General features: G+C 28.8%; 2 protein-coding genes across 3 annotated transcripts; both read right to left on the bottom strand.

Moving 5' to 3' along the window:
* Positions 1-10,444: 10,444 nt before the first annotated feature.
* Positions 10,445-11,729, bottom strand: LOC111306880 (ethylene-responsive transcription factor RAP2-3-like). Of its 2 annotated transcripts, none has more exons than XM_022904864.2 (2): positions 11,507-11,729; positions 10,445-11,238 (listed from the first exon to the last, which is right to left on the bottom strand). In XM_022904864.2, the coding sequence occupies exons 1-2, from the start codon at positions 11,679-11,681 to the stop codon at positions 10,616-10,618; spliced, it is 798 nt and encodes a 265-aa protein (XP_022760599.1). In that variant the 5' UTR covers positions 11,682-11,729; the 3' UTR covers positions 10,445-10,615. The 2 variants fall into 2 exon arrangements, with proteins under 2 accessions (XP_022760599.1, XP_022760600.1); XM_022904865.2 differs by having other exon boundaries at positions 10,445-11,211.
* Positions 11,730-16,107: 4,378 nt separating this feature from the next.
* LOC111306879 (uncharacterized) lies at positions 16,108-18,656 on the bottom strand. Its single transcript, XM_022904863.2, has 2 exons — positions 17,102-18,656; positions 16,108-16,599 (listed from the first exon to the last, which is right to left on the bottom strand). Exons 1-2 carry the CDS (start codon positions 18,437-18,439, stop codon positions 16,426-16,428), a joined length of 1,512 nt encoding a protein of 503 aa, XP_022760598.2. The 5' UTR covers positions 18,440-18,656; the 3' UTR covers positions 16,108-16,425.

The raw sequence follows: 18,656 nt of genomic DNA, 5'->3' as shown, positions 1-18,656 counted from the left end.
TTACAACTTTTAAAAAGTCCATATTAGATCAAGCATGAAGGTTTAAAATCGAAAAGTTTCTCTTGAAAAAATGACCAAGAATCTTTTGAGTCTTCATTTATTACGTAATTTTTTGTTTAAATTGTTAACCCCTTTTGAAAAAATTTTTTTCCTCTTTCGAATTAATTTTAAAATTTTTTAAAGTGCATGGTGTGTTAATAAAAAAAGAAAAAAAGAAAAAAATAGAAATAAAAGTGGCTCGAAGGTGAAAACTCTAAAAAAGGCAGTCTAAAGTAAATTTTGAAGGCCACTTCTAATGCTAAATATGGTAAATGCTGAATAAAAAAAAGTCAAACATTATTGAAAGATCTGAAACATCAAACTCACAGAAATCTGAGATGAGTTGATTTTGAAATTATCAATTTTTGTCCATTTCCAAAAAGCTTTTTAAAATCTCAAATCCTTACAGTTAACCTTGAGGAATATTAAAATGTAACATTTGGAAACTAAGGAAAATGTTGAATATGTTTAGTTTTTAAGGAATTCATGTTTTTAAAAAAGCTTATATTTTATTTATGAGCTTGCATGAAAAATTAAATGTTTTTTTTATCTCTTTTAGGTGCTGAAACCCTTTTGAATAAACATAAATCTCCATTTACAAAACTATTCAACCCATTTGGAAAGAAAATTTTCACTTTTCATTTCTAATAGAGATCGCTAATTATCGGGCATGCAAGCTGAGTTTAGCTAGTACCAATGAAATTTTAAGCCCAATTTACCTAGCACCAATGAAAGTTTAAGCTCAGCATGGCTGGCACTAATGAAATTTTAGGTCCAATTTATTAGGCACCAAAAAAAGATTTTAAGCCCAATTTTACTTGGCATTAATGAAGTTTTAAGCCCAACTTAACTGGCACTTGATGAAAAGATTTTAAGCCCAATTTTATTTGGCACTAATGAAGTTTTAAGCCCAGCTTTGTCACCACGTAATAAAAATTTTAAGCCTAGTTTACCTAGCACTTGATAAAAAATTTAAATCCAGTTTAACTGGCACTCAATGAAATTTTATATAAAAAAAGAGAGGGTTGAGAGAAAAGATACTTTTGTTTTTTTTTTAAAGAGTTGGAATGAAATTAAAAAAAAAAAACTCAAGGATTTATAGTTAAAGCAAAAGGTAAAGTAAAACCAATCAAACTCGACCGGCTCAACCCATGACCCGACTCCTCCAAACTCGACCCATTAGCTCCATTATGCCCAAACCATGGCCTAAATGTAGTAGAGTAAAATAACCCCTTTTTTTTGGGCCATTGAATTACTTTGCTTTGATTTCAGCCCAAAATTAAGCCTGGTATGATTTCCTCGTTTAATTTTATTTACATACTTGTTACATTTATTTAAGTATTTGTTTTCTTTTAGTTTAAGTCAATAATAATAATAATAATAATAATAATAATAATAATAATAATAATAAAGAAAGCAAGAAATATATATATATAATATAAACATATAAAAATTTATTTTTTAAAAAAATTATAAAAATGAATTTGTCTCTAAAATCTACCTAGATGTTAAAAATTTTTAAAGAGGTTAATAAATTCTTAAAATGGGAACCCGAACCTATCCAAAACCCTAAACTTGTTTTAAATTTATAAGTATTAGCATGAAAATTTTTTATGAAGTACTCTATTTTCGAATATTGCCTAGATGTTGGGGTATTTAGAAAATTTTATTTCATTAAGAATTTTCATACATTTTCACAACTCAATAAATTTGTTTTGTTAAAACCATTATTATAAAAGTACAAACAATAAAAAATAATAAGACGAGATTTTAAATATAAAAATTTGTACTTAAACTCTATCTATATGTTAGAGAGTCTAAGTGATCTCTTTATATTTAAACTCGCTTTTTAAATTTGCACTCAATCATCATTTTGCTTATGTTTCACTTTTAGATTAATGTCCTCTTTTATATTGCATATATATGTTTGCTCTAGTTATGGTTGTTTAATTGTAATTATATTATATTTCATTTTCACTATACAAAAGGTTTTTTTACCTTAAAATTCTTTATTTTGAATAAATAAAGTTAAAATAGCATTATATGAAATATAATTTATTGATACTCTTTTGAGATATTAGAGAGATATCAATAATTATTATTTACAAATAATGTTATTTTATTTTTTTAGAAATAATGTTACGGTAAATCTTAAATAAAAAAACTATTTTTGAATTCTACATTTATTTCGAAGACTTTAAAGGTATTGTTTTAATTTAAATATTTTTAAATAAAGACTTATTTAACTAATTTTATCTCTTACAAACAAAGAGAATTAATTAAATTTCAAGCTTAGATCTAGGACTTTAGATGGCACTTTAGGAAAATCTGAGCTCAAATCCATGACGAGGGGGCCAAAAAGAGATTTAGGACTATTTTCTAGAAGAAAAATGATGCCAAACGATGGTGAGCATCGGTCTGACCGGTTGTCAATAATTAGATTCTGGGTTGTGAGAGGCTCTGCTGGGTTTTGTATACAGAAAGACAGGGTTGAGAGAAAAGATAATTTTTTTTTTAAGAAGTTGGAATGAAATGAAAAAAAAAAGTGTAGGATTTATAGTTAAAAAAAAGGTAAAGTCAAACCTGTCAAACTCGACCGACTGTACCCATGACCTGGCTCCCCAAACTTGACCCATTAGCTCTATTGGGTCCAATCCATGGCCCAACTATAGTAGAGTCAAATAACCTTTTTTTTTTTTTTTGGGCCATTGAATTACTTTCCTTTGATTTCAGCCCAAAGCCCAAAATCAAGCTGGTATGATTTCCTCGCTTAGTTTTATTTACATATTTGTTACATTTATTTAAGTATTTGTTTTTTTTTAGTTTAAGTCAAATAATAATAATAATAATAATAATTTTAAAGAAAGCAAGAAATATATATAAAATATATAAGCATATAAAAATCTTTTTTTTAAGAATTATAAAAATAAACTTGCCCCAAAAATCTGCTTAGATGTCAGAGACTTTTAGATAGGTTCGTAAATTCTTAAAATTGAAACCCAGACCCACCCAAAATCCTAAACTTGTTTTAAATTTATAAGAATTTGCATGAAAATTTTTTATGAAGTACTATGTTCCCAAATATCGCATAGATGTTGGGGTATTTAGAAAATTTTATTTTATTAAGAATTTTTATACATTTTCACAACTCAAAATAAATTCATTTTGTTAAAACCATGATTATAAAAATAAAAAATAATATGACAGAATTTTAAATATAAAAATTTACACATATTCTGTCTAGATGTTAGAGAGTTTAGGTAATCTCTTTATATTTAAACCCACTTTTTAAATTCGCACTCGATCATCATTTTGCATATGTTTTAATTTAGATTAATATCCTCATTTATACTGTATATATATATATATATATATGTTTACTCTAGTTATGGTTGTTTAATATTAATTATATTATTATTTCCATTTTCACTGCACAAAAGGTTTTTTTACCTTAAAATTTTTGATTTTGAATAAATAAAGTTAAAATAGCATTCTATGAAATATAATTTATTGGTACTTTTTTTAGATATTAGAGAGTCATCAATAATTATTATTTATAAAGAATGTTATTTTATTATTTTTAGAATGAATGTTATAGTAAATTTTAAATGGAAAGACTATTTTTGAATTTTACTTTTATGTCGGAGACTTCGAATGTATTATTTTAATTTGAAAATTTTCATAATATTCATAAATAAAGATTTATTTAACTAATTTTATCTCTTACAAACAAAGAGAATTAATTAAATTTTATATAAAAAATTATTTTTGTCTAAAATTATAAATAGCGCATGATTAATTGGAACCGATTTATGGGTGTTGTGGGGATGTTGATTTTTTCCTACACATAACCGCTCTCAAACTTGATCTTATTTTTGTAGACCAAAATCGTCTTTTTAATAAAGTTTTAAACTTATTTTATAGTTTGATTAAAATGATATTCTTTTTGATGATCAATCGCATTTTAAAAAAGATTGACGGTGACTCTCAATATTTTTACATAATTTTTAAAATTTTTACATTTAACAATTGAATTTTCGAACCGATACGTTACGACACACTAATGTATAGGTTTCTTTTAGTTGCTAAGTACTTTAGTTTATAAACCAGCTGAAGCCTAATGTTTCTTTTCCCTTCACAAACTAATCCACTTATTGACACCTTTGTTTTTGCTGCAATAGAAAGAAGGTAAGGTAACGTGTTATTTTCGAAGCAACTTTTTCCTGCCATTAGGGGTTGAATTTCTATAGCTCTGGGCTTTAGCGGTGCTTGTCTAAAGATGAATTCTTTAAATTAACAGTTAAATTTTTTTACTACAATCATGCAATTAACTAATCACAACAAAAAAATTATGTATGGATTCGTTATGTTTATACATAAACTTTTTATGAAATTTTATATAATATTGAATTATAACTGATTAATTATATTACAGTATTATACTCTCTCAATTAACACACATCGAATACAGGAAACTAGTCATCATCGAGGAAATGGTTGAATCTTGAGTTGAGGGCCATATAGTGCCTTTGTGGATGAACCTAGCAATCTGAAAACATTGAATTCTTAACTCCTTTGCTGCCCATCAAGTCACTAAAGCCATATTGTGAAACTTAAGTTGGTGAAAGGACCAAGACAGTCAAAAATGGTGGCATATGAAAGATCTATGGAATGTGAAAGCTAAAGTGGGTCAAATATAGAGCAGACAAGAACCTAAAATTAAGTTTAATTTATTTATATAATTATTTTTAAAAGATAATATATAATAGGTTTAAAGTTTAATTTTTAACACTAGTAATCTCTTCACATATTTTTCAAGTCGTGGTCTTTTTTGTATAAAAAAAAATTAATATCATTAATAACCTTAAACTATAACAAAATATTTAATTTGATGCTTGAACCTAAAAAATTTATAAAAAAATATTTAATTTGATATTTAAACTTAAAAAAATTTTAATATGTTACTTGAACTATTAATCAATAATTAATTTAATATTCACTCATAATATAATTAACTTTAAATGATAATATGTGATTGATAAACAAACTTTCAATTATCAATAAATTTTTAAATATCGTATTAATTAATATATATATAATTCAAATATCACATTAAAAATTTTAAAAATTTAAATATCATATCTAATATTTTATTATACTTTAAAAATTATCGGTGATAAAAAAAATTAAAGCAAATAAAGCTCAAAACAGTCACTAGTGAAGTGCTAACCTAACAGAACTTTTCCTTAAAAAAAATATGACTATTTGGTTTATATCAGTATACCCTTTTTTTCTTCATGATTTATCTGATTGTCGGGAATGATTTAAGTAATGTTTTTAGCGTGAGGTTCTTTACTAAAAATAATTAAATTAAAATTAAAAATCGATAGATTAAAAAATTTTATTATATGGATTAAATATATAAAATTTTAAAAAAATTTTAATAAATTTTGATATATATTTTTAATAAATATTTTTTATAAAAATATTAACAAAATTTTTTTGATCAAATTTGAATTAAAAATAATATTTTTAATAATATTTTTATATATTATTGATTTTTATATTACATTTTATCAATCTATTAATTTAAAATTTTTATTAAATTATGTTTTATAAATATTTTCACAAATTTTATTCAAAAAATTTTATATAATATTTGTCCCCGTTTAGTATCCTACAATCTTTGTCGAGTTCCCTATACACGGGTTCAAACGGTCCATTTCATTACACCAATTATTGTTGGTGAAACAATTTGTCCAATCAATTCAAATATCATTACATCACAAGCTGCTCCTAGACAAGTGCCATCAATCTAACTTAAAAAAAAAAAAAAAAAAACACAAGTGGACATGAACTTGTGAATAAATTTGCTTAATTATTTGACGATTCTTTTGACAAATCTTAGTGCATGAACATTGAACATCCAATGCAAATGTTTCTGCTACAAGATATAATTGTAAGATATTTTTAACTTAGAAATGAATCCTTCAAGTGGCATTCCTAGGTTCCTGTCGGGGTCCATTCAGATGAAACAAATTGCGACCAAATTCACTCCCAAAATTATATAAACAAATTAAGTTAATGTGTTTCTAATGATTGTACTTGTAATTTTGTTGACCAACTAACCACAAGAGTTAAGGGATTACTAGTATTTTAGCTGCCCGTTGCAACGGGATTTCAAGGGTAAAATTTTTTATTTAAATAAGCTTTAATTTATTAATTATATTATCCGCAAATTTTAATATATGTGAATATCGATATAATTATATTTCGTTAATAATAATTCTATCCATAATGATATTTTTAATAATAAAATAAAACTAAAATTGAAAATTAAATATTTTAAAAGTGATTATTCATAAATTAAATAATTTATATCATGAATGTATTTATAGGCGTAATTAATATATTTTTTATTTTTTAAAACATGTTTATTTTTATTAATAACTAATATGTGTATATTAATACTCCAATTATCAGAAAATGAATTAGTTATTGTTTACATTATCAAATTATTCATTCGCATCATACTTTGTTCACATTTTTTAAATGATTATATCTAAGTATATTATATTTGTAACATTGTATATCTTTATATAAGATTTAAAATCATGTTCACAATATTTATATACTGATAATTAATATTAATAAAATATTTTTATTTTTATTCACATTAATTATATTATAGTTTATATGATTTTTTTATTCATTCATTAATTTTTTCAATGAAATCATTATTTAATTTACTTACGTAATCAAGATTAATAGGCATTTTAAAAAATATAACTTAATTTTGTTTAAAAATGATATTTTTAAAACATTCAAATAATTGTTTTTATTATTTATTTTCCTCTCTCATTTTTTTTTCTCTTTCCTTCTCTTTTCCTTCTCTTTCTTTCCTTTATTTTCTTTCTCTATTCTTTATCCATCCAAAGAATAAAAAAATAATTTAGATAAGCAATTGGACATCTTAACTGTGACCTGCTTTTTAATTAAGAAATTTAATTGTATGCCATTGATTTGAGATTTCACTTGTTTCCTAATAATAATAAGAATTTAAAATATTATTCAGGTGCCCTTTGGTTCATGCATCTGCTCTATTGAGCCCCCAAATCTCGTTGCATCATCAGCTGCTTCTTTAGAAATGTCGCTAATCCACTTTTAAAAACACTAGTGGGCATTAACTATGATTGAAGTTACGATTAACTTTGCTTAAATATTTAACAATTCTTTTCGACAAATCTAGTCCAGATTGATTTATTTGGCATCTTAGTGCAGGAGCATTCGATCAAATGTTTCTGTACTAGATGTAATAGGAACTTTGGATTTGTATCATAGAAATGAATCCTTCAAGTGGCATTCCATGTTTACGTAAGATAAATTTGATAATTTTAAACATGATATAATAATATAATATAAAAATTATATAAAAATAATATGATTTAAAATTTTAATAAAAATTACATATAAAATTAATAAAAAATAAAAAAATAAATTTTATGTTTAATCATGTATTGATAAAAATTATAATACAATAATTTTTATATTTTACATATGTTAATCATAAAACAAACATATATTAATATATAAATTATTAAATCTTATCAAATCCATTCAGATGAAACAAATTGTGACCAAATTCACTGCCAAAATTATATAAACAAATTAAGCTGACATAAACGTATATAAATTATCTTTCAATAATGATTGTATTTGTAATTTTGTATACCAAATGACGACAAGAATTAAGAGATTGTTTGAGATTTGGATCGTTTCCAAATAATAATTTAAAATAATTCAAGTGTTCTTGACCAAGGACCCACCTTGATCGTATTGACGTATGTAGGAATAGATTTGGTTCATGAATCGTCGCATAGTACTGAGCTCGCAATTTTCAATTGCTTTCCCACCTACCCATGAATTCTCAATCCATAATTGGACTTCAAAACAGTAATTACCTTTATAATATTTAACCTTTTATTATTGTAACTGTAAAATAGTAATTTTTTTAAAAAAACAGCTTGATTTGAAACTGATCTATTGATGAATGGTTAAAATTATTGACAAAGATTCAATTTTTAATAATTTTAAATATTAAAATAATTAAACATGTTTTAAGTTTTGTTCAAGTCTAATATTAAATGATATAAAAAATACATTCTCATATTGTCACCACTTCAATAATGGGATAATAGACTTATTACGTGACGTGAAATTCATGTACAAAGATGAACGGTTTATAGGTATGTAACGCGTCTATTATTAAATTTTAATATGAATATTTAATTTAAAATAAATTAACAATAAAAAAAATATTTATTATATTTACGTGTTTAAGTATCTTAATACAACTGATATAAGATTTTTTTTATCACACACTTTGATGCTTTTTTTTTTTTTTTGCTTTAATTTTAAGAGGCTAATTGAACATTCAAACAAATATAGTTCCACTTACATATTGCTAGAATGAGCCTTTGAATTGATCGTAGGACATTGAATCTTGTCTTGTAGTCAAAAGATGAAATATATATGTCGAGAAAAGGAGTGGAACAATTATATTTTTTTTAGGGGAGATTGTACGTACTAAATATTTGTTATTTTTTTACCCCAAATTCTATCAAAATTAAATTCAATTTTTAAGGGAGGCTTCAAATCTGAGTTAATAGGTCATCATAGAGTCTCACTGGGTTTATCTGGTTTTCTTTTCAAACCCATGTACATTTTAAAACTGCTAACCTGGTGAGGAGTTCAACTTTAAAAAAAAAAGTACTGGCAGATAATTACATGCGCTACAAAACGTCTAAATCTTGTGAGAATGTGTCTTTAATTGGTGTGATAGCGTACACACGATAAAAACGTTAATATATAGTTTAATTAATTATAATAATTAGCTTTGATGATTTGTATATTTGTATTATATATAATATTAAAATTTATATATTTATATTATATTTTATATGTAAATTTTATATATATATATTATAATTTGTATTATTATAAAAATATGAAATATATTTTTTGATTTTATTAAATCATATATAATAATTATTAAAATTTTTAAATTACATCATTTTTTTATTATTTTATGTTATATTATCATGTTATATTTTAAATTATTAAATTTACCTATATATAAAAATATATATGTATATATTTATTCTTGGTCATATATATGTATATATGAAAAGAGGGAGGCAGAACCAATAAGGATGGAAGCAGATGCTAAACAAGTTAATTAGATTTATGGCTAAAAAATTTTGAAGAATATCTGAATATTTAATGGTACAGGTATGGATTCTCTTACTTAAAGAACGGTTTCAAATTTCTTTTTCTTTTAAATAAGAAAGTGATATAGACTATGCGTGTATTTTTTTGGGGTTTTTAAATATGATGTTTGAATCCAAATCGAAAAAATAAAATCGTTGGCTAAATTAAAATTTGTGTTATTATTTTGTTTTAATTTAAGTAGCATAAGAATTTTTTTTTAATAAAAGAGATTATTGGATGTCTTGAAAATAAGAAATTTTTTTTTTTAATTGTTCAGGTTTAAAATTTAAATTTATTGAATGTTTTTTTTTATTTTTAAATTTATATTTTATTATTTATCTAATTAAAAAATATTACGAATATAAGTTCATTAAAATTTATAATTTTAAAATATCAATAATATATTAATTAATTTAAAAAATAATTGATATTAAATATTATTTTTTAAAAATAATTATACCAGCATATATGAATAAATTCGAGATTTTATTCTTTTGTCTTTGGCTCTTCCGTAAAGCAAGAAAACAGCAAGAAAGCTCGAAATATATATTTGCCTCACGTCTAAGGCTCTAAGCTATACTTTTAAAACATTTTTACATGTTCCAATTTGCCATGATCAGCTGCATACTCTGAATGAGATTATATATTTTCTCAAAGCACGAGATTTAGTGTTCTTAATAATAATATTCCATTAATGGCCGGTTGGCCTTACGTACGCTACCATCACAAGCGTCCTTGATATAATAATAATAATAATTATTATTATTATAATACCTAATAATTACTCTAATCACCACCACCAAGATCATGATCATATGATCATATAGCAATGACATTGTGATTGGGAACATTCGTTTTAGCAATAAATGATAAATACTTTAAACTAAATTATTGGTACTAAGTTTTAATTAATACAAAATACAAAGATACATGATACATGAACGACATAATAATAATGGGTGTTTATAATTTAAGCTTATTAAAGCAAACCTATATATTGAAAAAGACAATACATTTGCATAAATGCTTTGCGTAAATTAATTAAATAAAATTTAATTTTTTTTTTCATTCGAGAAAATATTAAAATTCTAACTTAAAATTCTTTATCCAAATCTCATTTTTTTTCTTGGTCCAATTAAAACCAAATGCAACACACTAATCCTTTATTTTCATATTTACTATGCATTGATACAAACATCATAGTCATAACATAATAACATAAACAAAACATGAGCTAGGATAAGTACTTAAAAACCCCTAATTAACACATAAACATGATTTATTAGTAGTTTGTTTTGTTTTTCCTCTAATAAGCAAGCTGGCGCTGTTGCTGATGATGTGTCACGAGGTCATCAAGCATCCAAAGGTCCACTGAGTCAGGCTCACCGTTTCCACTCAGCTGAATAGTAGTCTCATCAGGCTCCAAACCCAGGAATGATTCCAGGCTCGAGATTTGCTCTTTCAGCTCCAACTCACTCTGCAGTGCTCCACACGGCCTATAAACTTCATTTTCATACCCAAAACCCATATAGGGTTGGGGCGTTCGTGGGGGTGGTGAGCCAGTGGTCTCAAAACTCGCCTGAGTCGACTCAGGAGAGATGCACCTTTTCTTAGCAGGAGGCTGAGTTGGGGTTGCAGCTTCAGCTGGAGCTCGAGGGAAGTTGAGCTTGGCTTTGTCTCCACGGATGCGCTTCGCGGCTTCATCGTAAGCTCGAGCTGCTTCTTCAGCTGTGTTATAGGTACCAAGCCAGACTCGGACGCCTTTGTGAGGGTCTCTAATCTCAGCTGCCCATTTCCCCCATGGCCTTTGCCTGATTCCTCTGTAAACATTCTTCCGTGTCCGCTGAGTCTTTCCCTCTTTTTCTGTGACTCGGTTTGTCTTCTGGGTCCTCTCGCTAGTCACTAAAAAAGAATAGATAAAAACACAATCTTTCCCTTTCACCAATCAATTACAATATCAAAATAGCTGATTTTGGGCAATTTTTGCCAACAAAACCAAAACTTTAGCAGAAAAAAAAAGCACCAATTTTCTTTTACATGAATCAACTGTAACAGCGAAAGTTTCAATTTTCTAGAGTTGGTAGGCAAAGCTGATTTCTTTACCAACAAAACTAGAATATTTCAGCTTCAAGATCATGCATGAAATGAATAAAAACAAAAAAAAAAAAAAGAAGAAAACACAGAAGCAAAATCTTACCTTTGTGAAGTTGCTTTCCTTTTGAACCGACCTTGTTGTCAAAAAAGTCTTTGCCATTGTAGTCCAAACCTAACAGGTCCGAGAAGGTGTCCAGTTCAGACCAAAGGTCTTCAGCGGTCAAGTTCCGAACACGCTTCACAGCAATGAAATCAGATATGATTGCACCACCACACATCTTTCTCAGAGAGTTTCAATGTTTATGAACAGAAGAAATAGACCAGACGAAGAGGGAAAGTTTTGGCTTTTGGGGTCTCGGATTTATAGAGCGACGGTTACACCCAATCTCTGACGAAACAGACAAATTGGCCATTACATTTTGTGGGTTTTCTTTGTTTGTTTTGTCCTGATCCGACGGCTGAGACTGAATCATTGAGGTTGAAATCTAAGGGTGGAGTTTCGAGAGATATGTGGGTAACATAGATTTGGGAAATCAATTTTGGCCGTAGGATTGAGAGGAGTGGTGATGTGTGGGGTCCTCATTTGTGTGGGCCTTGGGCTTTTTATCAAGGGGTTTACTGGAGAGCTGTGTGTGGTTGGGAGAGGAAATGACGATGCTGTCTCCGTGTGTGTGGTGTGAGCAGGGCTTTGGTGTAACGCACGTCAGAATAGGTACAAAAATAACGGCCCAAGTGGAGGAAGTCAGGAAGGAGTTCGCTTTTGGTCATTTGGAGTGGTGATGTTATCAAATGACACTGGATTTGCCACTTATTTACAATCTTACCTCTCACTTTTTTAGTTTTTTAGCATAACAATTCATGTATTGATAATTCGGTTTTAATCAAATTTATCAATTGAATTGATTTTATTTGGTTAATTAATCAGTTATCAAATTAATTTTAATTAATTATTAAAAATAAATTTTAAAAATTTATAATTTTTTATTAATTTTATTTTTAAATAAAATTAATTAATATTTTGATCAACTTATTATAAAACCTATATATAAAACTAAAAATATATAAAATTGCTCATTTCATTTTAAATTATTACAGTTTTTAATTTAATACTTTGATGTTTGAATATTTTATAAGATAATTTTATTTAATTTGTTTCACATATGAGAAAATAAATTTTTAAATACAATTTAACTTAATATATATTTTATTATTCTGTTAATTGAAAAAATTAATCAAATCAACCGAATTAATTTTAGTTTGTTAATTTTTAAAATTAAAAAATTCATTTTGATTAATAAAAATAAAATAATTTAATTTAATTAATTCAATTTTGAATAATTTAATTCAAAATTAACCGAATTAATTAAATGAACTCTTCTATTAACTTGATTTTAATATAGATTTGCTTATTTGGACTAGATTACTCGGATCCAAGTTAAGTGTAGATGCATTTTTTTAAGAGTTTTTTTATCTATATTTAAAAAATTGAATGTTTAAATTTAAAGTTTAACTTAATTAGTTTAATTATTTTTTTTTAAACAATATATTTAACATTTAAATTTCAATATTTATAATTATTTTTTATTTTTAAATTGTAAAAAAAGAAATTTAAACGTCTATAACTATCAATGTAATACTTGTGATTTCTCTTATACTCGTAATTTCATCAAAGCAAGTTATTAACAAAGTTATTTAAATGCGAACATCGCAAGTAAATGTATTAATAAGAACATGTGATGAGTTAATAATTCTTGTGAAATAACTGTAACTCTATAAGATTAATCAGATGATACAAAAATAGCTAGGATAGTTTAAAAGTTATGATGGAAAAGAGCAGCAAGTCTGAATTTCAGTAACATCGAAAGAATAAGAACAATTTGATTGGTCCAAAAAATATCTGCTTGTAGCAGGATAAACCAATTGCGAGGACAAGAATCTGGGAGCCAGCCCATGGATTAGGGCTTGAGATTAATCAAGAAAAAAACCATTGTAACAGCTTGTAAGGGACCATTCATACAGCAGGAATACTGCAAGCTTTGTAATTTTAAACATGACAAAAAACAAAAAATAAATGGTTTAAAATTTTAATAAAAATTATATATGAATTTAATAAAAAATAAAAAATATTTTGTGTTTGATTTGACAATATGAATCAAGATATGATAATTATTATATATATATATATATATGTATGTATGATCAATGGAGGCCGACAGACAGAAGTGATAAGGGGTTAATGTTGGGTATTGAATATTTATTCATATTTTCTTGTCTTGAAAAGAATGATGGTGATAAAAGTTTATGCAGATGGGTATTGAATTTTTGCATCATCCTCCAGGAAAAAGACCAAAAACAGATGCAGCAGAGCAGGCTTTTAGGAAACAGCTAAGAGAGAGACTTAAAGTTGCAGACAAAAAAATGAGGAATCATATTAAAAGCTAAAGCCCTTTCCTCATGCAACCTTTCTGTTTTGTCTTTCTCTGATTTTGTGGTCCTTTTTCCTTCCCAAGTTTGCCTTTTTTTTTTCTTGGGGGGGGGGGGGGGGGGGGGGGGGGGGGGGGGGTTTTCACCATATTATAACAGTTGTTTTCTGTACTTCCTGAAGTATTTCCGTAACTTGGACAGGAGGGAATTTATTCGTATCTCTGAATTTGATCACACAAATTGATGAGTTCTATGACTTCCCAGAGGATAGTTTTTGAGCCAATGGACTTTTTATTCTTTAATGAAGTTGAAAATAGTTTTGGTAAAATCATAAATGAGCTTTTTGCTTCTTTGATGAACTCATTGCTGGAGCTTTGAAATGGGAAACCACAATCATTAACCTTATAGTTTCTCTGTTGTTTTTCTGAGATAATTGAAGGCTAAGCCTCTTTGATCGGTGCAAATAAAACTAAACTTAGATGGAAAAATCAATAAATTATTAACTTAATTAAAGTTCATCTTTTTTAAAGAAAATATTTTATATTCAAATTTTGTGAGTAATTATTTATTAAAATTATTTTGAATATATAATTTATAATTATTTATCTTAAATTATTTAATATGATATATTTTATTTTGATATAAAAATTGAATATTATTTATTTTTAAATTTTATTTTTTACTAAAAAAAATTAACTCGAAAAAATTTGAACTGAATTATATAATTTGTTTGGTTTCGTGGGTAGCTTACAACTCAGGAAATGGTACAATTCCTTCGTACAGAAAGCTTGTTCTTGAAATGAAGCATGGATTTTTGCATTTTTGGAAATATCCTGAGGTGAATCTCGAAAGAAATAGTACATCCCTTCGTTGTTAAGCCATTATTATTACATAACTAGGCTAACAAACAATACAAAAGTACAAACATAGTGTAAAAGATACTTCGTACAATTGTACTTTGTTATTACACATTTTCATCCTGTAATAAGACTGCCACGTTCCCTAAACCTCACGCACGTGCATTGTATTGTAACTCTCCATTCTTCCTATAACTCATGAAAATTTAAAATTTATTTTAATTAATTCATATAATTATTTAAAAATATAAAATTTAGTATTTATAATTTTTAATATTTTTGTAAATTATAAATTCTTAAAAAAAATAAATAATGCCAAACTTGTTAAAGATTGACGGAATCCCACGATAATAAAAAGAAGTAATAATCATCCAAAACCAAAGTCCGCTGCGTGCATTTTTAATTTTTTTAAAGATAAATTATGAAGCTATTGTCTAAATTTTAAGACTTTATACTCACATTGTCTCTTTTTGGTGATTTTGACGCAGATAAAGTTGTTTTTTTTTTTTTTTTTGTTGTGTATTTTTCCCTTCCTATTCGGTGCTCCTTAACTTGAATGAGGTCACGCCCTAACCAACAATTAAAAATGTCATATCCTCATGGAATGTTGTATTTAACAAGTTTAGCAGACAAACTTGATTAGGTGATTCTAGAATTCATATTTGTAATGTCGAATGTGAAAAAAGTCTAGTTTCAAGGAATACAAAAAGAAAAACCTACTGTCTATATATGTTACATGGAATTCGGAATCGAATGTCAGATATGGGTATATGTATGACATGAATTCGTATATTTTGATAATTTTTTAATATTAATTTTAGTGAAATGTTCGAGAACTGTTCATTAGGATAGAATAACAAATGCATTGTACCTCTGCAACAATATTCCCTTAAGATAGTCCTAGTAACCCTACAAGCCACACGGCTACAAAGTAACGAACCATTCTAAAAGCCCATGAGCCCATCAAATTCTGTTAGGCCTTATCATCAGGAGAGTTTAAAATTGAATGCTTCTTCACTTTCTTACCGGCTTGCCACCAAAAGTGTCTTCCAATGGTTTGCTGATTCTTAATTTCTTCATTCATTCGATAGTCAAGTACATCTATATGCAAATCATAAACCATCCATGTAGGCAATTGTCCAGGTCAGTCTGTTTGTTTTCACTTAGGGACCTCGGGTTCAATTTCACAGGTTTTGAAATAGATGGTCAAACTTCATCCATGGGAGGAAAACAAATTGCTACAGCATCAGTGGCTATACCAAATGGTCATTTCATCCAATACAATACCACAATTGATCTAAAGCTGCTAATATAAACAGATAATAAGTGCAAACTTGTTGAGGGCAGAGGATTGTACCGTGCTTTCACCTGAAACAACAATGAATTGTGCTTGCCGCATTGTCTCATAATTCCAAGAACATGCTGAGCTCAAGTCTGATAATCAACCATAGAATATTGTTCTAAAAAGTATACAGTAATACACGAAAACATACATGCTGATATTCGATTGCAAATTCCAAAAGCTAAGTATCAAAGAAGAACCATTTCCAATCACAATCAAAACAAGAAATAATAATCAACCAGATCAAACATGTAAAACCCTCTGCAATGTCCCATATATTGAAAGACTGTGTATCTAGGAAAAAAGTTATTCTTCCCCATAATTCTCTTCATGGTAAGAGGGGAAAAGATGTAGACCTAAATGAAGAAGCTAATTCAAGCAAAAGAATCTTAAAACCTGCTAGTTTGCCATTTTAGCCAAGCGATGGACGGTACTTCTTGCAATCCTGTTACCAGGATCAATCTTCAGAACAGTTCTCAGATCTTCTGCCCCAAGTTTGTATTTCTCCATGCTTTCATACAAGAGTGCCCGCTGTACAAGGACAGACACATTGGTGTCATCATGCTCTAGCACCTGCATAGAAAATGGGTAACATAACTTCATCAGTCAAACAAGTGGATCAATACATTGATATCAATTAATGTGACCGATAAAAGTACAATGAAGGATGTGTACAAAATTAAAGGACTTTGTAGTGCGCACAAATGGAGGAACCATACTCATTACTCTCTCTTTCTCACACGGACAAAATCCCTCACATGGGTAAAAATTATCAACAAAAACATAACTAAAATATACAGTATAGTAGTTTTTAAACAAGACATGTCTGAGATCAGGTAATTAAAAGTATCAAAAGGAGCAGCCTAGCCCTATTAACTTGTTAAAGGCTTGCTCTGGAGCCAATGTTAGAGGTGCAAACCTCAATAACAGCTAGGCACACTAACAATTTGGGAGGAGGTTTGCATAACATTGCTGCAACATAGGATGGTCCAAAAATTAAGTAAATTTACAAAAAGCCCATCGCAAACCATGTGAATGCAATAAACTTTTTAACAGCATAAAGAGTCATTTATACCTTTGAACAGTCAGCTACAGCCTTCTTATACTCCCCAACCTCTTTATAACAAGAAGCCCTACATGATAAAACCTCCATGATGCCAGCCTTATCATCTGTCTTCTCAAAAAGAATCACTGCCCAGGATAGCCACTTAATGGCATCAGCATACTGGCCTTGCTTCTGATTGTCGATGCCCTTGTTCTTAGCAGAAGATGCTGTGACCCCAGCCGGTGGAGGAGGAAGCCCTTCAAGCTCAGTTGTTGAACCACCTCCATCAGTTCCTCCTGCTCCTCCAAACTCAGAGTCCAACCCCCAATCATCAACTCCCGAAAATTGCTGCCCTCCACCTCCACCAGATGCTTGGGTAGCAACGCCAGCCGATGCTGAAGATGATGAAAAAAACATATCCAGAGGATCACCACCCGAGCTTTGGACAGATGGCTGACTTTGAGATACAACATTCTTTGCAGGCATCCCAAAATCATCCATATTCAAACCAGAAGCCATATTTGACCCCATAAAATCATTATTACTCGAACCAAAACCACTAGATGGAAGTGTAGTTGTGGTTGGTATTGAAGCATTCTGAAAATCTCCAAATCCATCATCCGTGACATTCGCCTTATTTCCTTTATTACTTCCTGAATTAAGACTACCTGATGGTTTCGATGAAAAATCAACCAAAGAACTGAAAGGGTCCTTCTTCAAACCAATCCCACCTCCAACTCCACCAGCTCCTCCAGCCATACTTTTCATCGAAGGACCCCCAAGATTCTGACTCTTACTATTATTAACATTGACATTAATATTACTAAGACCACTGGTATTATTATATCCACCATAAGTTCCCCAATTTCCACTACTTTTTGGCAATGAATCAGCCAAATTCCCCATTGAATACGGGCTTCTAATTGAAGAATTAGAAGTAGGATTTGAATTTTTCAAAGGAACATTAGAATTACTATTACTCTTACCCTGTCCCAAAGCAGAGCTAACCAAATCTCCAAACAAATTAGGGCTGTTGTTAACAATTCCAACACCAGAACTATTACCCCCTGAAGGACCCGAAGAGGCCCAGCCCTTCCCAAAGATGTCTCCCACCATGGAAGTGGGTCCAGATAACCCGGATTGGTTGACCTGATTTGAGGCGGGTTGGTGCGTCCTTGAGGGCTTGTTGAGTTCCCACGCGGGCTTCGATTGTGCAGCTGATGTTGCTGTTGATGAATAAGATGAAAATGAAGAGATGGTTTTGTTCTTTTGGTCGTTGAGGGATTTGGGTCGGCCTGACCCGAGGCCGAGATCAAAATCGAAGGTTTTTAGCGAACCTGATGAACCCCTCCCGTAATTCGAGTTCATGGTTTTTGCAAATGTGTGGATCTAAGCAGAGATTAACTGATCGGATCGGATTTTATCGAGATCGTACCTTTTCAAAATGGGAACTTGAGTTTAGGCGCTGAGGGTGGTCGTGGCGGCGGCGGCGGTGGCGGCAACGTGCTCCTTGGCCTTATTCGAGGGAGAGCGAAAGAGAGTTCCGGTGAGGGAATTTGATGTGTCTGATTTGATTTCGGACAGC

The sequence above is a fragment of the Durio zibethinus genome, chromosome 22 (genome assembly GCF_047325235.1).
Source record: "Durio zibethinus cultivar Kanyao isolate XHJ-2024 chromosome 22, ASM4732523v1, whole genome shotgun sequence".
Taxonomy (NCBI): Eukaryota; Viridiplantae; Streptophyta; class Magnoliopsida; order Malvales; family Malvaceae; genus Durio; species Durio zibethinus.
This window is presented reverse-complemented; position numbering and strand designations above follow the sequence as displayed.